At 55.1% G+C, this 19,939-nt stretch overlaps 7 protein-coding genes and 1 non-coding gene across 8 annotated transcripts; 4 read left to right on the forward strand and 4 right to left on the reverse strand.

Annotated features, from left to right (window-relative positions):
- Nucleotides 1-225: 225 nt before the first annotated feature.
- Nucleotides 226-1,167, forward strand: MFIFM68171_10072 (uncharacterized protein; the record flags this gene model as incomplete). The annotated part of the gene is made up of 1 exon (XM_071065491.1): nucleotides 226-1,167. The coding sequence occupies one exon, from the start codon at nucleotides 226-228 to the stop codon at nucleotides 1,165-1,167; it is 942 nt and encodes a 313-aa protein (XP_070921592.1).
- Nucleotides 1,168-1,823: 656 nt separating this feature from the next.
- MFIFM68171_10073 (uncharacterized protein) lies at nucleotides 1,824-4,556 on the reverse strand (the record flags this gene model as incomplete). Its single annotated transcript, XM_071065492.1, has 9 exons — nucleotides 1,824-1,924; nucleotides 1,991-2,094; nucleotides 2,148-3,065; nucleotides 3,126-3,173; nucleotides 3,227-3,424; nucleotides 3,476-3,763; nucleotides 3,833-4,064; nucleotides 4,128-4,367; nucleotides 4,466-4,556. The coding sequence occupies 9 exons, from the start codon at nucleotides 4,554-4,556 to the stop codon at nucleotides 1,824-1,826; spliced, it is 2,220 nt and encodes a 739-aa protein (XP_070921593.1).
- A 990-nt stretch (nucleotides 4,557-5,546) lies between these two features.
- MFIFM68171_10074 (RNA-dependent RNA polymerase) lies at nucleotides 5,547-9,758 on the forward strand (the record flags this gene model as incomplete). Its single annotated transcript, XM_071065493.1, has 2 exons — nucleotides 5,547-6,717; nucleotides 6,778-9,758. The coding sequence occupies 2 exons, from the start codon at nucleotides 5,547-5,549 to the stop codon at nucleotides 9,756-9,758; spliced, it is 4,152 nt and encodes a 1,383-aa protein (XP_070921594.1).
- Nucleotides 9,759-11,293: 1,535 nt separating this feature from the next.
- Nucleotides 11,294-13,249, forward strand: MFIFM68171_10075 (Glucose-methanol-choline oxidoreductase N-terminal domain-containing protein; the record flags this gene model as incomplete). The annotated part of the gene is made up of 2 exons (XM_071065494.1): nucleotides 11,294-11,820; nucleotides 11,890-13,249. 2 exons carry the CDS (start codon nucleotides 11,294-11,296, stop codon nucleotides 13,247-13,249), a joined length of 1,887 nt encoding a protein of 628 aa, XP_070921595.1.
- Nucleotides 13,250-13,436: 187 nt separating this feature from the next.
- Nucleotides 13,437-13,516, forward strand: MFIFM68171_t160. Its single transcript is given in 2 exon segments — nucleotides 13,437-13,472; nucleotides 13,481-13,516. It is a non-coding gene; the product is annotated as a tRNA-Pro (tRNA).
- A 111-nt stretch (nucleotides 13,517-13,627) lies between these two features.
- On the reverse strand, nucleotides 13,628-14,425 carry MFIFM68171_10076 (Phosphoenolpyruvate phosphomutase-domain-containing protein; the record flags this gene model as incomplete). The annotated part of the gene is made up of 1 exon (XM_071065495.1): nucleotides 13,628-14,425. The coding sequence occupies one exon, from the start codon at nucleotides 14,423-14,425 to the stop codon at nucleotides 13,628-13,630; it is 798 nt and encodes a 265-aa protein (XP_070921596.1).
- A 1,110-nt stretch (nucleotides 14,426-15,535) lies between these two features.
- Nucleotides 15,536-16,696, reverse strand: MFIFM68171_10077 (uncharacterized protein; the record flags this gene model as incomplete). The annotated part of the gene is made up of 1 exon (XM_071065496.1): nucleotides 15,536-16,696. The coding sequence occupies one exon, from the start codon at nucleotides 16,694-16,696 to the stop codon at nucleotides 15,536-15,538; it is 1,161 nt and encodes a 386-aa protein (XP_070921597.1).
- A 2,298-nt stretch (nucleotides 16,697-18,994) lies between these two features.
- On the reverse strand, nucleotides 18,995-19,519 carry MFIFM68171_10078 (uncharacterized protein; the record flags this gene model as incomplete). Its single annotated transcript, XM_071065497.1, has 1 exon — nucleotides 18,995-19,519. The coding sequence occupies one exon, from the start codon at nucleotides 19,517-19,519 to the stop codon at nucleotides 18,995-18,997; it is 525 nt and encodes a 174-aa protein (XP_070921598.1).
- Nucleotides 19,520-19,939: the final 420 nt, after the last annotated feature.

The following is a 19,939-nucleotide window of genomic DNA, read 5'->3' on the forward strand; positions in this document are numbered from 1 at the left end:
TACCCAATCAATCGCACCTTGGTTGAAGGGAAAAGTAGTACATATGCTTCGCTCAGGAACGGCATCAGTGATTCCTCTCCCCCGGCTCCCCCCGGCCCGACGGTAACGGAAACCGTTTCAGTCCCACACCGCACGCGAACTTCCGCTCCTCCACGCGGAACCGCTGCCCCTCTGTCCGCCGGATTTCGGATACCATTCCGTCCGATTGCCGGCGAATCCCAATCAATGGCACCCTTCTCAAATACTACGGTGGTGTATGTGCTGAATGCTACGACCCTGATCACCGTCACCACGTCCTCCATGGGCAGCATCTCAGCTGCCATGCATGTGCGCTGGAACACCACCGCTAGAAGGTACCTTAGCACCTCCGCCATGTACGCGGGCTCTTCTTCCCCTACTCGCACTCCCTTCCTGCGAAACGCCACGAGCATCAGGTTGTCCTTCCACAACGCGACGACAACCCCATCCCTGAACCTCTCCACCGCTGCCGGCCCAAATACCAGCCCCGCCCGTTGGCTGAACAGCTCAATCCCCCTTGCCCACAGCCCAACCGTTACCAACTTCCGCTGGCTCAACGTCAGCGCATTGCCTCCGATCAACGCGACCACCGCCCGCTGGCTCAACTCGTCCCGCTGGCTGAACACCTCCACCTCGCTGCCGTCTCCCACCCCGACGTCCACATCCGCGTCCGTCCTGTGCGACCAAACCGCCCCCTCATTTTCCCTCCAGGTCTCCCAGCCGGGCGGCGTCTTCGACAGGTGGTTCCTCCGCGCCAGCGGCAGCGGCCTGCTCTTCACCAGCCTTCGCTCTGGCGCGAGTTCCTTCAGTGTCGGCCCGGCGGGCCATCTGTGTGCCCTGGACGAGGGACTCGTGGATCAGGATGGGGTCCCGTATGTCGCGGCTGTCGGGGCGAAGGATGAAGGCGGGGGTAGTGTCTGGCTGATGCGGAGGGGGATGCTCGAGGCGTTGGCGGAGGACTATGCGCCATTGATGTGCACGAGGGAGGGGGAAGCGGGACTGAGGTGCCAGGGACGAGATGAGGTGGAGGAGGTGAGATATTGGTTGGGATGTGGGATGCAGCTGGACTTGTCGAGTTATGGTGGGGAGTTGGTGCCGGTTAGGGGGCTCAATTGCTCTTCGATTGGGCTGGGTGTTCTGGAGAGTTGATCTTGACAGTGGGTGAGGCTAAAGCCTGGGCTGGGAAGCCGTCAGGTTGAAGGAGAGTCCAGATTCCGGGAAAGGGTTATAACTTGCTCTGCTCTATAAGAGATGGGATAATCATGAACTTGGAGGGTGAGCCACTTTCACATTGAGTGACTAAATGCAAGATGAGAACCTCATCCGCCTGCAGCGTTGTTCTCCTTTCCATTACGATAATGACGTTGGAGTTTGTAGGGAAATGCCGAGGAGAGTTTTGTTGTGTGTGGTTATCGTAATGTATATGATGGAAATCCCATCCTCTTAACGCTTTGCTAGGAATTCTGTTCTACTATTTGCACGACACCACTGTGTTTGACCGAGTGGCTTCGTAAGGTCCACGTCCTATCTCCCGGACTCCCCCGGGCGTACTATTATCTCTGCCGGCATAGGAGCAATATAGAGGACGAGACAAAATTTAGAGATATCTCTGAATTGGATGTTCCGCAAGTTGGAGTGAGGTGGCTAAACCAGGGAACGGCAGGCTTTGCCAGCGGTTCCCAAGTTGTTGCCCACCTTACGGGAAAAAGGTATGGTGTACATACATCATATTAACATAACTAGCACGAGCTATACTTTCGACGCCTATATTTACAAGCCTTGACCAATCCCATGACGCAGCACCGTTAAAAGTAGAATTGTTGTTGTTGTGGTTGCCCGGGGGGAGGGTGCGCGAGAAAGTCAAAGTTCATCGAGTCCATTCCGGTATTGAACGGGTCGGGGGATTCTTCGTTTGGGGTCAGCCTCGCCATTCGGAGCACTGTACCGGTAGATGAAACTATTGATCACTTACCCCAAAATATGGAATCGTATAAATCCATTGGTGACATATACGTGGTTGGATCAAAGTTCGACATGTCGGGCATCTGTTGTTGAGGCATCTGGGCAAAGGGGATCCTGCTCACAGGTCAGTTATTGAGTTTGCATCTCGACGACACGGAATGACCTACCCAGCTGAAAAGTCGGCTACGGAACCACCGTTTTGCTGTTGTAACTCTGCCATAGCTAATGCCGCGTTCTGATGGGGATCCAAGCCTGCTTGCATTGCCCGGGATTGCTGCGCATCTTGCCCGAGCATGACACCATTGATGAGGCTGGCAGGTTGCATAGATTGCAGTGGCGTGCGCGTACCCGAGCCGGGGCCAGACACACTCCCTTCCCTCTTGAGTGACGGACCGATCACGGATCCGTGGTCGTAAATGTTTTTGAGAGCTGTTAAGGCTCGTGAAAGCGGTCCCGAGAGTTCAATATCATGCTCCGACCTCCGTATGTGCGGCTGAGGAGATGTCTGCTCCTTTGCTGCAGTTGCCGAGAGCGCCGAGATGAGGTCCCCTTGTAGTTGACGGACTTCCGGGTCGGCTTTTGTTTCGCCCAGAATACCGAGGAGGACGGCTGATGACAGGCCGTGGTAGGTAAATGCCCAAGATCTTGTGGGAATAACAGACAGCTGGTGCATGGCGAGAAACATGCGCACAGTCTCAGTCAAGTTCTGCTTGCATCTGTCGGCGAGGAGCTTCCTCTGCGCGGAATCGAGGCGGTTGCTGTCACGCCGCAAAAGAGCAGGCCGGCAACACACTGATACGATGAAGGACGTGTGAAGTCGTATGGCGAAATGTTGTAGCCGATCAAGGGCGGATTTGCACGTCTCCTTGCTACGCAACTGCAGCTGAAGTTTGTCGCGAATGCTCTCGACGACCTTGCAGTTGTCCAGTATCTGGTCGTAGTCGGCGGTTGCAGCTGCGTCTGGGTTTAGCCTCTCTGAAATGATCTGGCAAAGGGAGTACATGGCTTCGAGGTATGCCAATCCCTCCGTATTTGCAGTCGCAGACAGCGGGATAGGACAGCAGGGAATGTTCGTCATTGGAGAGCTACAGAGAGTGTCAGCGTCTAAAGTTGAGGAACAGAAATCAGAGAGCAATAGGAGTTACCGATCAAACGATAGCGATGTCAAGGTATCGTGCCAGAGACAGATCCACCTGCGGCATTGTGAGTAAGTGGGCCGTCGTTCGTGTACCGGATCTAGAATTACCATAGTTTTCTCCTTGACATCTCCTTCCTGGCGGCATCAGGCGTTTGTCGGCCATCCAACGGTTGTGCTCGGTGCAAGCCAAGCGACTGCGCCAGCCGGCACGTTAGTCCAAGCAGGGCCCATGATGCCTCAGCTTTCATGTCATTCACTAGCACAAAACTTGTCATGAGTAAGGCTTGGATAGAATCCAGATTCGGCCTGGGACGGAGTTAGTCGTGGCAGAGTGAATTTTGGGACGACGTCACATGCCTCAGCAGAAAGTTTCCGAGCCTTAGAAAGTGGAACGATATTTGAATGTATTTTTGCGAGTTCCTTGTCCGAACGTGGTATGGCGAGTCGTGGTACTGGGATCCGACGGCAAGAACTGCGAAAAGTATGGATAGCCAAGATGCCGAGACCTGTTTCGTCGTCTTGGTTGAAGCTCTTGCATTCTTTGCGCGATCTTCGAGGTAGACCATGAGCCTGGACTCGAGGTCGTCGATGTCGATGACGAAGCCCCAGAACGGTTGCGGTATTTCCTTGTAGGTCCGGAAGAGCCTGGGAGGGCATGTGAGCAGAGCCACTCGGCCGCGCAATCAAACTAGCACAATACAAGATGACACGTACTTCATAACCTCGCGGTCTGAGGGTAGTTCGGATGCAATGTCTGAAGTCAGCCTATCCAGATGGCGCGAGGACATGAGCGGGAAAGGCGCCGAGTTGTCTAGCCCTAGGAGGGAGCGCATGTCTTGGCGAATCACGTTGACCTCCTGGGGCTCATTGGCCGAGGTTTGTTCTCTGAGTAAAGCCGGTATGCTGTTTTGACCAACATATCGTGTGGTCTCGGTGGCGTCGGGCTCTGGGAACAGGTCAGGGCATAGAACCTGGAATGGCCGACTGCATCACACGTGAATTCACCCACCGTATGCGCTTATGGCCTCGCGTGCATCGTTGCTCTGGCTTCGGGTATCGTGCTCGTCTGGGGAGCGCCCTCTCTTCTTCCCTTGCGCGCTATCCGAGGCAGCGGAGGCGCTCTTTGCCGTGTTGGACCGATTTGGCTTGTACGAGCAGAGTTGGGCGTGCTCCCTCTTGACACAGTTCTCACACGGGCTCTTGTTGTCGCACTTGACTTTCCTCTGTCTGCATGGCCAGCAAGCGGTGCCTGGAATGACGTGAGAAACTGACCGTGACCTCCGTGACGGCAACTAGGCTCTAGTGCCGGAGAGCGGGACAAGACCATCCCATTCGGGGCCCGCTTACCGTAGCGCACCTTGCGGTGGGAATGGATGATGCGGTTTGCCTCCTCAGGGGTGAGATCCTCGAGGTTGGGGCTTTCATGGGCATCCGACATCTGCGGGGGTCCAAAGGGCGGGAGCCGCCAAGGACTGCTGGGGGTGGAAGTGTGAGACCGAACGTGGCCCGAAACACGTCGTTGATAATGTCGGCAAACGTCACCAGCGTGCCCCGGCTACAGAAGTGGAGCGGGTGCCAGGTCGGGCGGGGGCCTTGCGAGATGGCACTAGGACAAGCAGTCGGAGAGTCGCAGTCTTTGTTACCGGCAGCGGATAGGAGTTCCTAGGAGAAACACGCCCGGTGGTGAATACCGATGCAAATCCGAGGACGGTTCTGGGGGCGGAGAAGAAGCCGAGCGACAATTGTCAGGCTGGATGTGGGGTGGGGAATCTCGGAATTGGCGGCAAGCGGGCTTAGCTCAGTGGTCGCGGGTTGGGCACTTGCTTGGGGCCCCACTCCGATCCGATTTCGGTTGAGACCTGAGGTTGCATCCCTGCCGCGGGCTCCCGCAGGCTCCCGCAGGCTGACCACAGTATTTCCTCTGGCCACATGCACTCGCTGCACGGTGGGCCTCTGTGCGATCGCAAGGATGCTGGCAAGTAGCGTATGTAGGTGTAAGGCATTCTCGACGTGTGGCTCACGTGAAACAAGAAGATTAAACAATTGGTATCCGGTGGTGCCTACCGGCTGCCAGGAGGCCAACAGAACATCAGGTGCAATCACTTGCGTGGTCAGGGCCCAGGTTTTCCAGATTGCGAGTGACCCGCGTTTCGAATGTTTTGAGACGGCATGGCCGTGATGCAAACCCTCACAAACCCCACGATTTACAGCCTCCCAGAACCCCCGCCTGCGACAAGCGGTACCCTGAACATCGCTTGTAGTCCGTGCTCGCTTGCAGGTTGAACCCCCACAACAAGGGCAACAACCTAGCCTCGACCCGCTTGACAGGGCTTCCCGCAGCTGGCCAAAGCCCGTACTACCTCTGGCCTAACTTCCCGGGGACCGTTGAGACGGCGCTTGACATCATCGACCGGCATTGCTGCTAGCGATGGTTGCTTATCCGTCTGCGGCGTACCCCGCCACGCCGAGCAAGCACGACGACTCGGTCGAGAAGATTATCCAGAAGCTCAACGTTGATTACGGTCTCGGCATCGAGCTTCCCGACAGCTCCCTAACCCCATCGCGCAGAAAACAGCTCAGCGAACAAGACGAGCAGTACGCGCGATGGGACCATATATGCCGAGGTATTCGTTTTCTTTACTACCAGCGCGACGGCACGCTTGACCATGCCATCGACGCTTTTTTCAATGAGGCAAAGGCAGCAAGTCTGCGATGGGTGCCCAAGCCTCGCGCCGATCCCCGCACTCTGCCCTCTCCAAGAGAACCCCCCAAGGCTGGGACAGCAGGCCAGCAGTGGCATCTGCAAACGATCCTCATCAAGGTTCTCGACGAGTTTAAAGCGCAGAAGGCGCCAACCCTGCTGATCCCACAGCGCAATACCGGTATTGCCGATCCCCATCGGAATCCCAGCTACGACAGCGACTTCAACACCATTCAAACGTCGCCAGATTCCGCAGGGTCAAAGCGGTCATTCGATAGTGACGATGACCAGGTTTTCAAGCGACTGAAGGTCCAGCAGCCCGCCCCTTCGCCATATCCGCCTTCCGTCTCCGCCATGTCTTTTGCAAGCGCTATTGAGTCGCTCGACAACGTGCCATCTCGGCAACGCCCCGGCCTAGTTCGCCAATCGCCCAGGAAATCTGCCTCTACTCGAGGTCGCATTGAAGTGGAGGACGGTGTTTCGGTTAGGACGTCTGTCAGCAGCCGTGTTTCCAGTGTCTTTAGCTACCATGACGGACCAAACGCAACTCAGACCACCGTTGAAGCAAGTTCACAGGAGAAGCGACGCGCCCCAGTTATCGCGATTCGAGAGGGCCCTCCTTCCATATCCGCCCCTCGGCCCCTCCCTGTGAGCGAACCAACCACGGCTCCATCCCCTGCCATCGCGCCACAGCCACATGCAGTCACAGGCGTTACTCAAGACACATACCCGCGGTCCCCATCGATAAGCACCGCCTACTCCGATTTCTCGGATACAGACGATGTCTCGATTGTCGAAGCCGCGCCACAATCAGCACCAGGCCGACAGGTTGGGCCAAAAGAGCAGCCTGTTAACCGCGTGAATGCCACGCTGCAGGCGAGGTTGCACAATATTTGGCGTGAGTGAATCTACCCGGCCCCCTCGCCAGGTGCCGATGGGGTTGCTGATAAATTCACAGCAAAGTTCCCTCGCTGGCTCCACGAAGCTCCTCTTGCAGTCGCCTGGGAGATCACCCGTATCTGCCTCCATTGCAATGTCGACCTGGACGATGGGAGCCTAAGCTACAACCCAGCGTGGGCAACAGCAGACATTGCCGACCTCTGGCGGAGTCTCACAAATCTTGACGTGTTTCGAGGGAAGTCATTCCCCGAACGGCCGTCCACTGAGGTTTTTGCCGCAGCTTTGACATCCTTTGAGTGCCGGGGGAACACGGTTGTGTTATCAGCTGCATTAGAGTTTAATCCGGACAGGACCGGTCCCATATTTCTTGTTGATATGAAGCCTCTCAGGTTCGATGAGGGCTGCAGGTTAACTAGGCGCTTCGGCCCAGATCGCTTCTTTGAGATCCTGATCCCGTCCCCAACTGCAATGAACGCCCCGCACATTGTCAAGGAGCGAGGGGGTGCGGAACAGATTATAAAGTGGCTAACTGAGAGCCCGCATTCGCTAGTGGGACGGCAGTGGCGAGCATTTTATACCAAGGACGCAGGCTACAGGAAGCCAGTCAGAGAGCTTCGACTAGGACCGGATGCCAAGGCCATGTTCAAGGACCGCGTGCACTTTTTTGCCGAGAACGGACACAATTTCCGTCCCATGAGCTCCAAAAAACGTCTGGTGGTGCCACCAGACGACACGATACACCAGCGGACCGAGTTCAGTGTCAGCCAGATGCTGGATTGGTTACTGCAGTTGAAGAAGAACGAGTCGCAATCTCACCTGAAGCTCTTCTCCCGTATACAGCTTGGCTTGAGCAAGACCTTCCCGGCCGTGACCTTTGAGCCAGAGCAAATCCGGCATCATCTCGAAGATATCCTGTCTCCGATCGGGAAAGTCATGAATGACGGCATTGGCCGCATGTCGCGCAGTGTAGCCAAAAAGATCCGGGATACGCTCGGATTGAGTGATATTCCGTCCGCTATCCAAGGACGCATGGGTTCGGCAAAGGGCATGTGGCTGATGGATGTCACCGATACAGGCGATGCTGACTGGATCGAGACGTACCCCTCGCAGCGCAAATGGGATTGCGACTTTGCTTCGGACCCGTACCATCGGACTCTTGAGATCCGCAGCATCTCATCAGAACTGAAATCGGCTGGATTGAACTTGCAATTCCTGCCGGTGCTAGAGGCCAGGGCCCGAGACCCTTTGCTCATGAGACGAGCCATTGGTGACCGCCTGGTAAAAGATCTAGAGAAACATTTTGAGAGCCAAAAGTCGGCATTCAAAAGCCCACTGCACCTCAGACAATGGGTAGCCGAGAACACAAACAACAGGTCTGAGCGTGTCAAGCACGGCCATGTTCCCTTTCTGGGCGGGCTGCCAGATAACAAGGGGGAAATCCTCAGTCTCCTGTTGAATAGTGGCTTCGACCTCAGGAAGCAGAAGTACGGCAAGGAGATTGTGTGGGAGTTGCAGAAACTGCGGTGCGACGTTCTCAAGACCAAGATGAACATCAAAGTCGGCCGATCTGCCTATATCTACATGGTTGTCGACTTCTGGGGTGTTCTTGAGGAGAACGAAGTGCACGTCGGCTTCTCGTCCAAGTTTCGAGACGAGTCAGATGATACTTCGTACACGCTGCTGGCCGACTGTGACGTCCTTGTCGCCCGCTCACCAGCCCATTTTGTGAGCGACGTGCAAAAAGTCAGGGCCGTGTTCAAATCAGAGTTGCATGCCCTCAAGGATGTCATCGTATTTTCTTCCAAGGGGAACGTCCCACTTGCGGACAAGCTGTCTGGAGGCGACTATGACGGCGACATGGCATGGGTATGCTGGGACCCGGACATCGTCAACAGCTTTATCAACGCCGACGTGCCTACTGAACCTGACCTCTCTGCCTACATGGACAAGGACAAGACCACCTTTGGGGAGTTGGTCCGCAGTACTGGCCGGACCGGAGCCCGCGCCCGTGATGAAGCTGTCTACGACATGATCAGCAAAAGCTTCTGGTTTGCCATGCAGCCCAACTACTTGGGTATCTGCACTAACTACAAGGAGAGGCTCTGCTATCACAACAACAGCGTCAGTGATAACGATGCTGTCATTCTCAGCAGCCTTGTTGGCAAGTTGGTGGACCAGAGCAAACAAGGCATCATCTTTGACAAGGCACGCTGGGAGCGGCTACAGAAAGAATTGCTTGGTGGCAGGTACCTCAACGACCCCGCCTACAAAGGCGACATCTGGACAGGGAAAGGCGAGCCTCGTCACATCATCGACTACCTTAAGTTCTCCGTTGCGAAACCTGCCATCGACCGCGAACTCGAGGCCTTCCATAGAGCCATGCAAGCTGACAGGGACCGCTCTGCCGGAGGTGATGAGGAGGCCGCACAATGGTGGGACCCGGACCTTGCTTTCTATTTTGAAGCTTTCAAATCCCTCACCAACGAGTCCCGCACCTACCGGGCCGTTCTCGAAGCGCTTACCAACAGCATCAGTAACGTTGAGCAGGAATGGAAGCGCTGCATGAGCAACCGTAACCCGGGGCTGACCTACCCCGAGAAAGTCAAGCAGGTCTACGACAAGTGGTGCGATATCAAACCGCGCGACATCGGCCGCGGCGGCTCCAACAAGCTGAACCTTAACACGGCGGCCTTCTTGGAGCAGCCGTACCTGGCGAGCCGTGAGGGGACTAGCTACTGGGCGCTTCTAAAGGCCAGCACCGCCTTCAAAATTTACTACAAAACTAGCCCAAAGTTTGTGTGGCAGATGGCTGGCCGCCAACTCGCCTTCATCAAGGCGCAGATGACGTCGGGCGAGCAGGCGCCGCTGTTGATCACGCCGCTCATGTACGCCGCGTCGACACCCGATGGCAAGTTTGTCAAACAGTACATTGCGCGGCTGGATGGGGAGGGGTCTGAGTATCTAGACCCTGAGGATGCTGCGTTCCGTGATGATGATTTGGGTGGTGAAGATGACATAAGGGACGATGACGTTGATTGACCCACGTTCAGCCCCATTGATTCCGGGCCTTTTCTGGTGGCGTAACATACCACTGGAGTTGATCGACGGAGACCCTCCATACTTTAGACGGCGTTTCTTTTAGTCATATCGTTTTCCTTCGTTACATATTTTTTTCTTCGTCGGGTTCTGTTTTGTAAGCATAAAGCCCCCTTTGTTTTCCCTCTTTTCTCTCATCAGCGTATTGCTCTACCTTTCTGTCTACGAAATGTCTTAGTCATATGTTTGACTGACTGTCTTTCGCCCTTTTTTCCCTTCTTCTTCTTCTTCTTTTTTTTTTTTTTTTTTTACGGGGGGGGGGGGGAGGGTTTGTCCTGGTGATATCTAAAGTATTGTATGAGTGATTGGGAAGCAAAGCTGGAGATGTTATTACTATTATTTGATGATACTCCTCGTTGCTTTTTCCAGACAATGTTGGTTTTATGTTGCTTGCTAGGCGATATACAGAACTAGTTTGTCATTTTCTATGGTGTAGCACTAAGGGGCCCTGCACCGTGCTTGAACCAACTGCCGGTTTCGCCACTATCATCGTCCCAGGGAGTCCACTCCCTTACCGCCACAATGTATTGGCATCACACCATGCCCTTGACGAGTGGCTGCCAATTTAATCATGAGCTCCTGATTCCATATGGTACGCTGGCTCAGAACTTCTAAATGCGGAAGCCAAGGGACTTATGCATTGCTAATATTTTCCAGAAGTGCTAGCGCCTACGCGACCATTTTGTGTCCCGGCTATTCTCGAGGACTCTCCATCGTGTGGTCCGTTGCTGTTAGGACCAAAACGGGCCAAGCGTTGCAACACCGGGACAGGCATGAAGTTCCAGCCCCGGCAGAAATGTAACTTCCCCACCTCACCCCTCCCAACGCGATAAATAAGGTTTATAAGAGCCCACAGCGGCTGATTGTATCAGCGTGGTATAGTACCGTGTGGCGGGTTTGTTGGTTCCGCGATTTGATCCCCGCCACTCATCAACGGAGCACACTTGACGGCGTATGGACTAGTATGAGGGAGTCCAACTGGGCGTTCTCAGCACTAACCTTAGTGAATCATCTCTCGTTTACCTGTGCCGGAAACATCCCTTGACTTTGACCAACGGCTCAGATTGAGTTGTAGAATTTGAATGTCTCCACGAATCGTTCCTCAGACAAACAACCGACCTATGTTATGCATTGGATTTATTTATATTGGCTTCCCTCCCTTTCGGATCTGATCCGGTGGCTGCTCACAAGTTCCGGGCTTGGCGTATCTGGAGGATGCTCCTCTGTTCCGGTATCGTGTAAGCCGAGCGCAGATAGCCCATGACGGTGCCCCTGGCAGATTGGGCGGGCTCGGCTACAAGTTGCCGAAGAGGGGGAGGGACCAAGTTACTCCGGGTAGTTCCAAAGAAGATACAAAGTGCCCGTCGCTCTGGCAGCGGATGGCAGCATCTTCTAACCCATTCTTCCACCGTCCCTGACAGATTTTCTTTGCGTTTGGGCGCTACGCTCAATACGTTGGCGCCGGCTCTATCCTAAGCATGAAGCTATTTCCGACTCGAAGGGAACGGGGTGTCCTGGGCACGCTTGGGGGACTCCTCTCCCTGGCTCTGCTAGCTCACACTCCGTTTGCTGCAGCCCAGACAGCTCCGCCGGATGGCGCCGTCTACGACTACATTGTGATAGGGAGTGGACCGGGTGGCGGCGTGGTTGCTGTCAACCTCGCCAAAGAGGGATATTCCGTCCTGCTACTCGAGGCGGGGGACACCAGCCCGGGCCAAGGATTTGGGCGGTACACGCCTACTGTGACCTGGGACTTTTACGTCAAGCATTACCCCGAGGGCGATCCGAGAGACAACCAGTACAGTCATCTGACGTGGCGAACTCCCCAAGGCCGGTATTGGGTCGGCCAAAGCGGCGCGCCTGCAGGCTCTACGCTCTTAGGTGTCTACTACCCGAGAGGTGCCACCCTCGGGGGTTCTTCCATGATCAATGCCATGGTTTGCTGGCTTCCTAGCGACAGTGATTGGAATTATCATGCTGAAGTAACGGGCGATGACAGCTGGAGGTTTGTCTTACGTACCTTATCTATTTGATGTTGATATCGGGAACCAAAGTTGACAATTATTTTTCCTAGGGCCGAGAACATGCACAAGATCTTTACCAAGATCGAGAAGAACAATTATGCTACCCAGGGAACAGCTAACCACGGGTTTAACGGGTTCTTCCAGACAAATATGGGGTCTATGACACAGTCCCGGCAGCTGGGAAGCCTGACGGGTAACAATGTCATGGCCGCATACGCCAGGGACTGGGGCCTGACGATGTCCATGAGCAACTTGCTGATTCGGGATCCCAATGAGATCGGCCCCAACCGTGATCAGACATCTAGCGTCTACGGTCTGGTAACGCACCAGTATGCCAACGGTAACCGCTACAGCTCTCGTGACTATATCCAGGAGGGCGTCCGATCCGGTGCAAACCTGACCGTGTCCCTCACTTCGCTCGCCACCAAAGTGCTCTTCGACACGACTTCCAAATGCAGTACCGGCGGAACTCCCCGGGCCACTGGAGTGGAGTTCCTTTTCGGAAGGTCCCTCTACAAGGGCGATTCTCGTCGTGCGACCAACGCAGCCGGCACGAAGCGAACCGCCATCGCACGGCGGGAGGTCATCGTCTCAGGGGGCGCCTTCAACTCGCCGCAGCTGCTCATGCTTAGCGGCATCGGAAACGCTACGGAGCTTGCCAAGTTCAACATCCCCGTGATCAAGGACCTTCCCGGCGTGGGACAGAACCTGATGGATAACCAAGAGATGCCCATTGTTGGCTCCGGCTCCGGCGGCAACGGCATGGCGGGCGTTGCCATGTACAAGACCAAGCACCCGGCCTACGGCGAGCGCGACATGTTCCTGATGGGTGGGCAGGGTTTCCTGTTCCGCGGCTTCTGGCCCGACAACCCGGTGCGAGTGCCGGCCGACCCGCGCCAGCCCTATGGCGTCAGCATGGTCAAAGGCTCAAGTGTGAACAACAAGGGGTGGGTCAAGCTCCGGTCGGCCGACCCCATGGATACGCCCGAGATCAACTTCAACCATTATGCTGCCGGCGCCGAGTATGACCTCGAGGCCATGAAAGACACGGTAGCATGGATCCGGACAGTCTATCAGCGAATCGGCATCACCACTGTTGAGCCGCCATGCACACAGGGACCGGATGCGAATGGATACTGCGGCAAAGAGGACGAAGATTGGATTCACAAGCAGACATTTGGGCATCACCCCACCTCGACCAACAAGATTGGCGCAGATGACGATCCCATGGCGGTGCTGGATTCCAAATTCCGTGTGAGGGGAGTGAGCGGGCTACGGGTGGTGGATGCCAGCTCATTTGCTAGGATTCCAGGCGTGTTTCCGGCCGTCTCGACCTTTATGATTTCGCAAAAGGCGAGCGACGACATGCTGGCGGAGCTGAGGGATGGCACGGCGCTGCCGCAGTGCTGATCTCTCGAACTGGGTATGGGGATCGAGTGTGCTTTTGGTCATTGGAGTGCCGAATCAGAAACACAGCCACCACATCGCCTGCCATAGCATACGACTGGCATAAAATCGTTTGCAGTAATGGTTGCTCTTTCCGTGAACATGATAGTCCTCCTTATAAGCCGCTCGTGAAGTTCAAAGCACAAAGATAGTCCTCGTGGTGTAGTGGTAGCATACTTGCTTTGGGGTCTACATTGCAAGTGGTCCCAGGTTCAAGCCCTGGTGGGGACCTCCTTTTTCACTTTTTCTCCTTTAACCAGTCGAACAGCTCTGCCCCCTTACATGACGCCTTCAGCGAGCTCAGTTTGGTTTTGCCCCGCCCTCTCTCTATCGATAATACCATCACTCAGCAACCCCCAAAACCAGGTTTGCCGTCTTCTTTAGCGCGTCAACGGCAGCAAGATACAACTGCGGGCCCACGCTTACTCTCGCAGCCCCCAACCTCGCGATATCAGCACCCGTCACTCCCTTGTTCAACCTCGGCTGGATATTCGCCCGGCCCTCCAGCCCGTCAATAACCTTCTTGATATCCGCCTCGACCATCTCGACCTTGGCCGGCCAAAAGACATAGACCGCCGTAGCGCCCGTGGCAAGGTACTTCTTCCCCCTCCGGATAGACTCGTCGATCTCCGCGCCCATCAGGAAGGCATCGGACCTCGCATTGACCACGAAATCCTCGACCCCGACCTCCCTCGCGACTTGCAGCGCCCTCCTCACCCTCTCCACCGCGACCTCGTCGCCCATCATCCCCCCGGTCTCGTGGTCCGAGTCCTCCAGATTCACCCCCACCGCGCCCAGCTCGGTAATCACCCTCCGCACCACCTCCTCCAGCCGGTCGCCGTACCCGTCCTGGATGTCCACCGTCAGGGGGAGGCCGAACTCGCGCGCCACCGCGGCGATGGGCGCGAGCGCAGCCATGTTCTGGTCAAAGGTGAGCTTCTCGTCGGTGGTGCCGGCGCATTGCGCGACGGCCCAGCTCGCGGTGGCCAGGGCCCGGCAGCCGGGGAGCGAGGCGACGATGCGCGCGGAGGTGGCGTCGTGGACGTTGGCCAGCAGGACGGGCTTGCCCGGAACGTGGAGCGCTTTGAAGGATGTCGCGAGGGCCGCGAGGGCACTGAGCGAAGGAATCTGGGAGGTCATGGTGGCGGTGGTGGGTTTGGAGGGGACGGGAATTGGGGCGGAGAGTAAGTTATCGGGACTCGGGGTGGGGTTTTTGTGCGGGTTGGTGGTGTGTTACTAAGCGCTTGGTTGTGTTCAAGTTTCGTGGCATTTGGAGTGGTGGAGAAGAGGAAGCGATTTCTTTGAACCACATGGTTTGGTAGTTAGCTGTTTATAGCTGCTTTTGGAAAGGCCGTTAAGTAACATGTAGCGCTAATGCGATGTGTCGTGGATGTCCAACTTGGGGAAAGCCGCCGAACACACTCCGCCGTGCCCTTGCTCTTGGCTGTTAGATCAAGGGCGTGCGGGGGCGCCCTTTCCCCGACTTACCCGCAGGGACTGTGTTGTCAACGACTGGAGACGAGCATGTTGACCCAACAAGTAATCGACTAGGAGAGTTGAGTTCAAGGTGGGATTAGTAATTAGAGCCCCTTCGGCCAATAACTACTAGTAAGTACATAACTTAGGTCATGTTTCGATTGCAGTTCCCAACCGTTTTTATCTACCCCCTGTCAGCACCACGGTTGAGGCAAGTCGTAGTGCATGAGAAAATCTCTCGATCTCGATCGCACTCGGAAGCATGAATGAGAAGGAGTACATGTGCTGTCCGCTTAGTACTTTAGTGTGGGGCTTGCTGACGAAGAAGTTGACGCTTCAAAGAGAAGCGGGGAGTCGCTACGCATTTACCGCAGTATGAGCGACATCCAGGCACCTCGGGAACAGCGAGATCTTTTATAGTACAAACGCAGTAGATATTTATGCCGTGACCAAAGAAATAAAGAGCAGATATGAAATGAAGAACAGGTACCAACTCCAAGCAATGCAGCGCCTCGCCTCCAGAACAACAGTCGCTAATAGTCGTGGGACAGTACAAGGGATGTTACAGAATCTCGACCACTTCCAAATCCCACCTTGCCGAATCTGATGGACCGGCGAGCTCAAGTAGCCGTGGCCACGAGCACACAGCCGGGTCCGCCGTCGTCCCCCCCGTGGTGTGCCAAACCAGTTAAGAGGGCCAGTCCGAGCGCAGCACGCAGCTGCATAGCCGGCCGAGAATCCAGGGGCAGTCGGGGATCTCATGTGGCGGACCTGCTACGAGCCGTCATGGCCTAGCACAACCCAGGGGTCGACGGCGTCTTCCTCGTCCATCTCTTCCACCACTGCCTTTTGTGCCGTGGCTGGTGCTGTATCGTTCACCACATTACATCCATCAAGAAGTGCCCATGCAAGTTCGCCGTCCCCCTCCTCGTCCCTCAAATAACAACTTGAAGAAACTTCAGAAACACGCTCAATATCGTTTTCAGCTGCCGCGGATTGGTCGGTAGCAGCATCGTCGTCCAACTCATAGATGACCTTCAACCAGCGGGTATCATGTGCTGGCTCCTCCACGGAGACACCGCGAGTGTCGAACTGCGTGGGGCCGCTTTGGTCTTCGATAGGAGAAGCCGATATCAACCAAGTGGCCAGCGCTTTGTCCTCCGCAAACGCCGGAAACGCCAAATCAACCGCAAGCGAAACATCATCCAGCTCCCAATCCCGGCTGACCGGTGCCGTCCTGCCCCGCTTGGCAGGGCGCACACGGACCGAGTAAACCGGTTCCTCCCTCTCGATCCGCGCCAGCGAGAAGGCCTCGCCGCGCTCGTACTCATCGTCGTAGAGCAGTCCCATCCGGTACAGCTCGTCGATCTCTCTCGCTTCGGCCTCGACCTCACGAGCAGCGGTGGCGGCCACGAGGGAAGCGGGGCCGGGCTTCAAACTCTGACTGGCGCGTCTCCTCTTGGACGTTTTCGCGTCGCGGAACGCGTCCTGCCGCTCGAGCGACGGCGGCCGCCGCCTGCACGTACTGGAGCCAGAGTCAGACTCGTCGCTCCAGGCGGTCGTCGGCCTCGCCTCGCGGCAAGCACTACACCTGTGGCCCCGGCAACACTGATCCCGGTCGCTGGGCAGCGGCGTGCCGGAGCGGGCCAGGGCACGGCCCTCGTCGGCGTCATCGACCCATGATCCTTTCGTATGGTGTGTCGAGCGCGCGGGGGCGCTCAGATCAGAGTACACCGCTCGCTGAAACTGGGCGTAGGTGAGGTGCTTGCGAGTGTGGAGGCGGGTGTCTCGGAGACGGTACCGGCGCGGCGTGTTTGGCGGGTTTCTTCGACGGGCATTGTCGGAGGCGAATTCGGTGGTGGGGCCGGAACCCCTGGGGAAGGCCCCGGAGGTGAGGTCGTTGAAAGAGGTGGGATCGTACAAGGCGAGACCCATTATCAATGGCCTTTTATATTAAGAGCTTGTCAAGAAAATGCGTGTCCTTTTTTTTTTTTTTTTTCGCTTCGGTGTCAATATCTGGTGTGCCTGCTGCTAGCGCAACTGAGGGTTGACTCGCCGGGGATGCGAGAAATCGCAAAACGTCTGACCGAACTGCGGACAGCGAGAACATGCCGGAACAATGGAGAATGCGGACATTAATCTTATAGAATAGGGCGTGTTTCGTCATTCGATGAGGCCTGCTTATTGGCCCCATCCGCAGCTGTGTTGGAGTCATGGAGCGCCGCCCGGTCGGCCAGGTCAATTGGGAAGAGTCAACTTTGAGGCTGGTGTGGTGGGATTGTGTGCGATTGGTGCATCGGGGACAGTGAGTCACCCGCCCAATTTTTTGAGGACCCTTGTGGTGGCAGTGTGTGCCTGTGATGCTTATGGTGCCTGCGAATTAGGCAGAGAAGCCACCACTCGATGCGCCGACAAGGCAGAACCCCCACATTAAATTCCATCCATCCCATGTGATATTGACCAAGGCATGCCTCTGGCTCGCCATCCGTTGCATGGGTGATGTCTTTGGTTTCCCGAGGTCGTCGGGAAGGGCGAGCTCGGCGCAGGATTGTCGACCCGTTACAGAACACCAATCGCCCGCCAAGACGGAGCGTATAAAGAGTGGTTGCATGCAGCACGTCTTCAAAACCAAGAACCACCGGCCAACTCTCGAGGCAGTGACACAAGCCTCGTGGCAATGCCCGCATATCTGGAGTGCTCCGGAGAAGAGCGGCTCTTCGCTACCAGTCAATAAACTTTTAATGCTCAAGGGACCTTACTGACGCTAATCTGCACAATAATTCACATTCTGCGGCGTCAGATCGCCATGAGTCAGAACCAAAAGGATTGAAAGAGTTTTACCGTTCCCGCTCCGCCATCCGCTTCCATTTCGAACATGTCAATTTGCCGAACGCCTTCTCGTCGAAGAATGGCCCGCGCGAGGTTACTTCTCGGCCAAAACACCGACTGGGGACTGTGTGCAAGAATTAATAACTTACTTCCGGCGTTAGTCAGAGTAACGATCGCTGCGAGAGAGTGCATCGCCGATGGCGTGTTGAGACTGTGAACTGCATCCTAGAACAACTAATTACACGTTCTATTTGTCGACGTGAAGGGAGCTGAAGGCTGTATTCGATCAGGTATGCAACCGAGGCAGGCAAAAGATAAAGTAAAATAAAGAATATAACTAACTAAAAATAAAGATAGAATAAAGATAGAAATAAAATTGAATTGAAAATTAAAATCAAAATCCAAATCAAGAAAAAAATAAATAAATAAAAGAACTTATAATGCGTGCTCCAAAATATCGGAGCTCATCCGTCTTCTTCCTCCTCTTCCTCTTTTCGTCTTCTCCTTTTTCTACTGCCAACCCACTGCCAACTTCCATTACTACCAATAGAAACTCACTTCCAACCCACTTTCAACCGCTGAGCCGTAATATGCGGAAAATCAGTTTTTCCTTTGCGCCGCTCAGCGGTGAGCGCAAATGCGACACGGTCAGGTCTACGGACGGTAGCCCCACAACGCGCATGCAATCTACCTCGAGACTTGTAAATGCACGGATGAAGCAGTTAATAGCGTACCACATTTTCTATCTCCTGCTTTTTAGTTTCAACTTCAGACGTCTCAGTCCGCTCGCCAGCCTGCTAAGCGTACATTCTATGCCCGTTTTGGCTGCTAATTAACTCATTCCCTCATACTACTTTGGAATGTAGAGTTTCTCTCCCAACCTTACTATGCCTTGGTGAGCTACCGTACGACTCGTTACTTGTTCTGCAGAAGTTGACCCCAGTCTATATCATCCCCTCTCACGGTCTCTTTATTGAACCACGTGCGTTATGGATGTTGCGAGATTAGGAAGGGAGCATACACAACGTTGTCTGTTATTCTAGGGTAGCAACATTACAGTCGAGGCTCATGGGCTCGGGGTTTCCGGGGGTCTCCGCACTCCCGGGGCATCCGGATAGCCCTTCTTGCTCCCGGAGATGCGGTGCGATGCACTTCTGACTTTTCTTCGACTTATGGTGGTTAGCTAGCGTATCTCGTCGTGCAAACCCCTTTCCACAGCCCCACGCCGTACCGTCGCCTAGCCGACCGCCGCAAACGAAAGCTTTCTCGTTCTCATGGCCCCGCCTATGCCTATTGCAATCGCTCTCTCGTGCAAAAGCCTTGTTACAAAACTGACACTTCCAAGGCCGCTCCGTAGTATGTGTGAGGAGGTGTGAGTCTAAGTTAGATTTGCGGGTGAACACTTTACCATAATCGCAGCACTTGTGCTCTGGTCGCTGTCTCCTCTGTGTGTTGTTTTGCGGTTCCAGCGGGGCCATCGTCGGATCTCGTTCCCCAGGTAATTAGTTTCCCGATCGCGTTAGAAAATTGCGCTTGCTGCTGCCTTCGGTTTACCTCATCTTCGTCCGGGATCTCGTCCTCGTCCCGGATCTCGTCCTCGGCCAGGATCTCGTCCTCGGACTGGAGCTCGTTCTCGTACAGTACGGCGCTATGGGCCACTTTCATGTGTTTCTTGAGGTCCCGTTCCGAACTGAGTCCTAACGCAAGACTTGGGTAGCCTGCCACAGTGCATTGAAATGGCTTTCTGTGCTTCTCGAGGTGCTGGTCGCCTTGCTCCTTTGTCGCAAACCCGTTTGAGAAGTACTTGCAGCTGAGCCTAAGACACTTGTACAAGTAAACCTCGTAATACTTCTCAATGGTCTTGGCAAGATCGTTGTCAGTGCGAGCAGTGAAGAGTAACTGCTCGAGGACGTTCCGTGTCCTCTTCATCACGCTCTCAACTCCACCTGTGAGGTTGAGCGCGATCCTGCCGGATTCATTTCGCCATAGAACGTAAGTTGCTTTCTTGTTGAAACAACTGCCTGCTGCAGCTCATCGTAGGAATCCATGTCTTCGAGGCAGCGAAGCCTAGCTATGTTACCATCAGAAACGGGCAACTTCTTCACATTTTCTAGGCATGTTTCTGCTCACGAAGTTGATATCATCAAACCTGCTCCACCAAATTAATGTTGACGAGCTAAACTACGAGCTCGAACCAGGACGGTTTCCGCAAAAGATCAACACTGCGTAAGTCTATTAGGCTACGCAGATTGTGGAAGACTCCCTCTGATCAGGAGGCTGACAATCTCTAGCGACAGTTTTCCTCAACCCATTTTCTTTATCGTAGCTTGTGTTCTAGACGCCGATTCG

This window comes from Madurella fahalii (assembly GCF_045866475.1).
Source record: "Madurella fahalii IFM 68171 DNA, scaffold_6, whole genome shotgun sequence".
Classification (NCBI taxonomy): Eukaryota; Fungi; Ascomycota; class Sordariomycetes; order Sordariales; genus Madurella; species Madurella fahalii.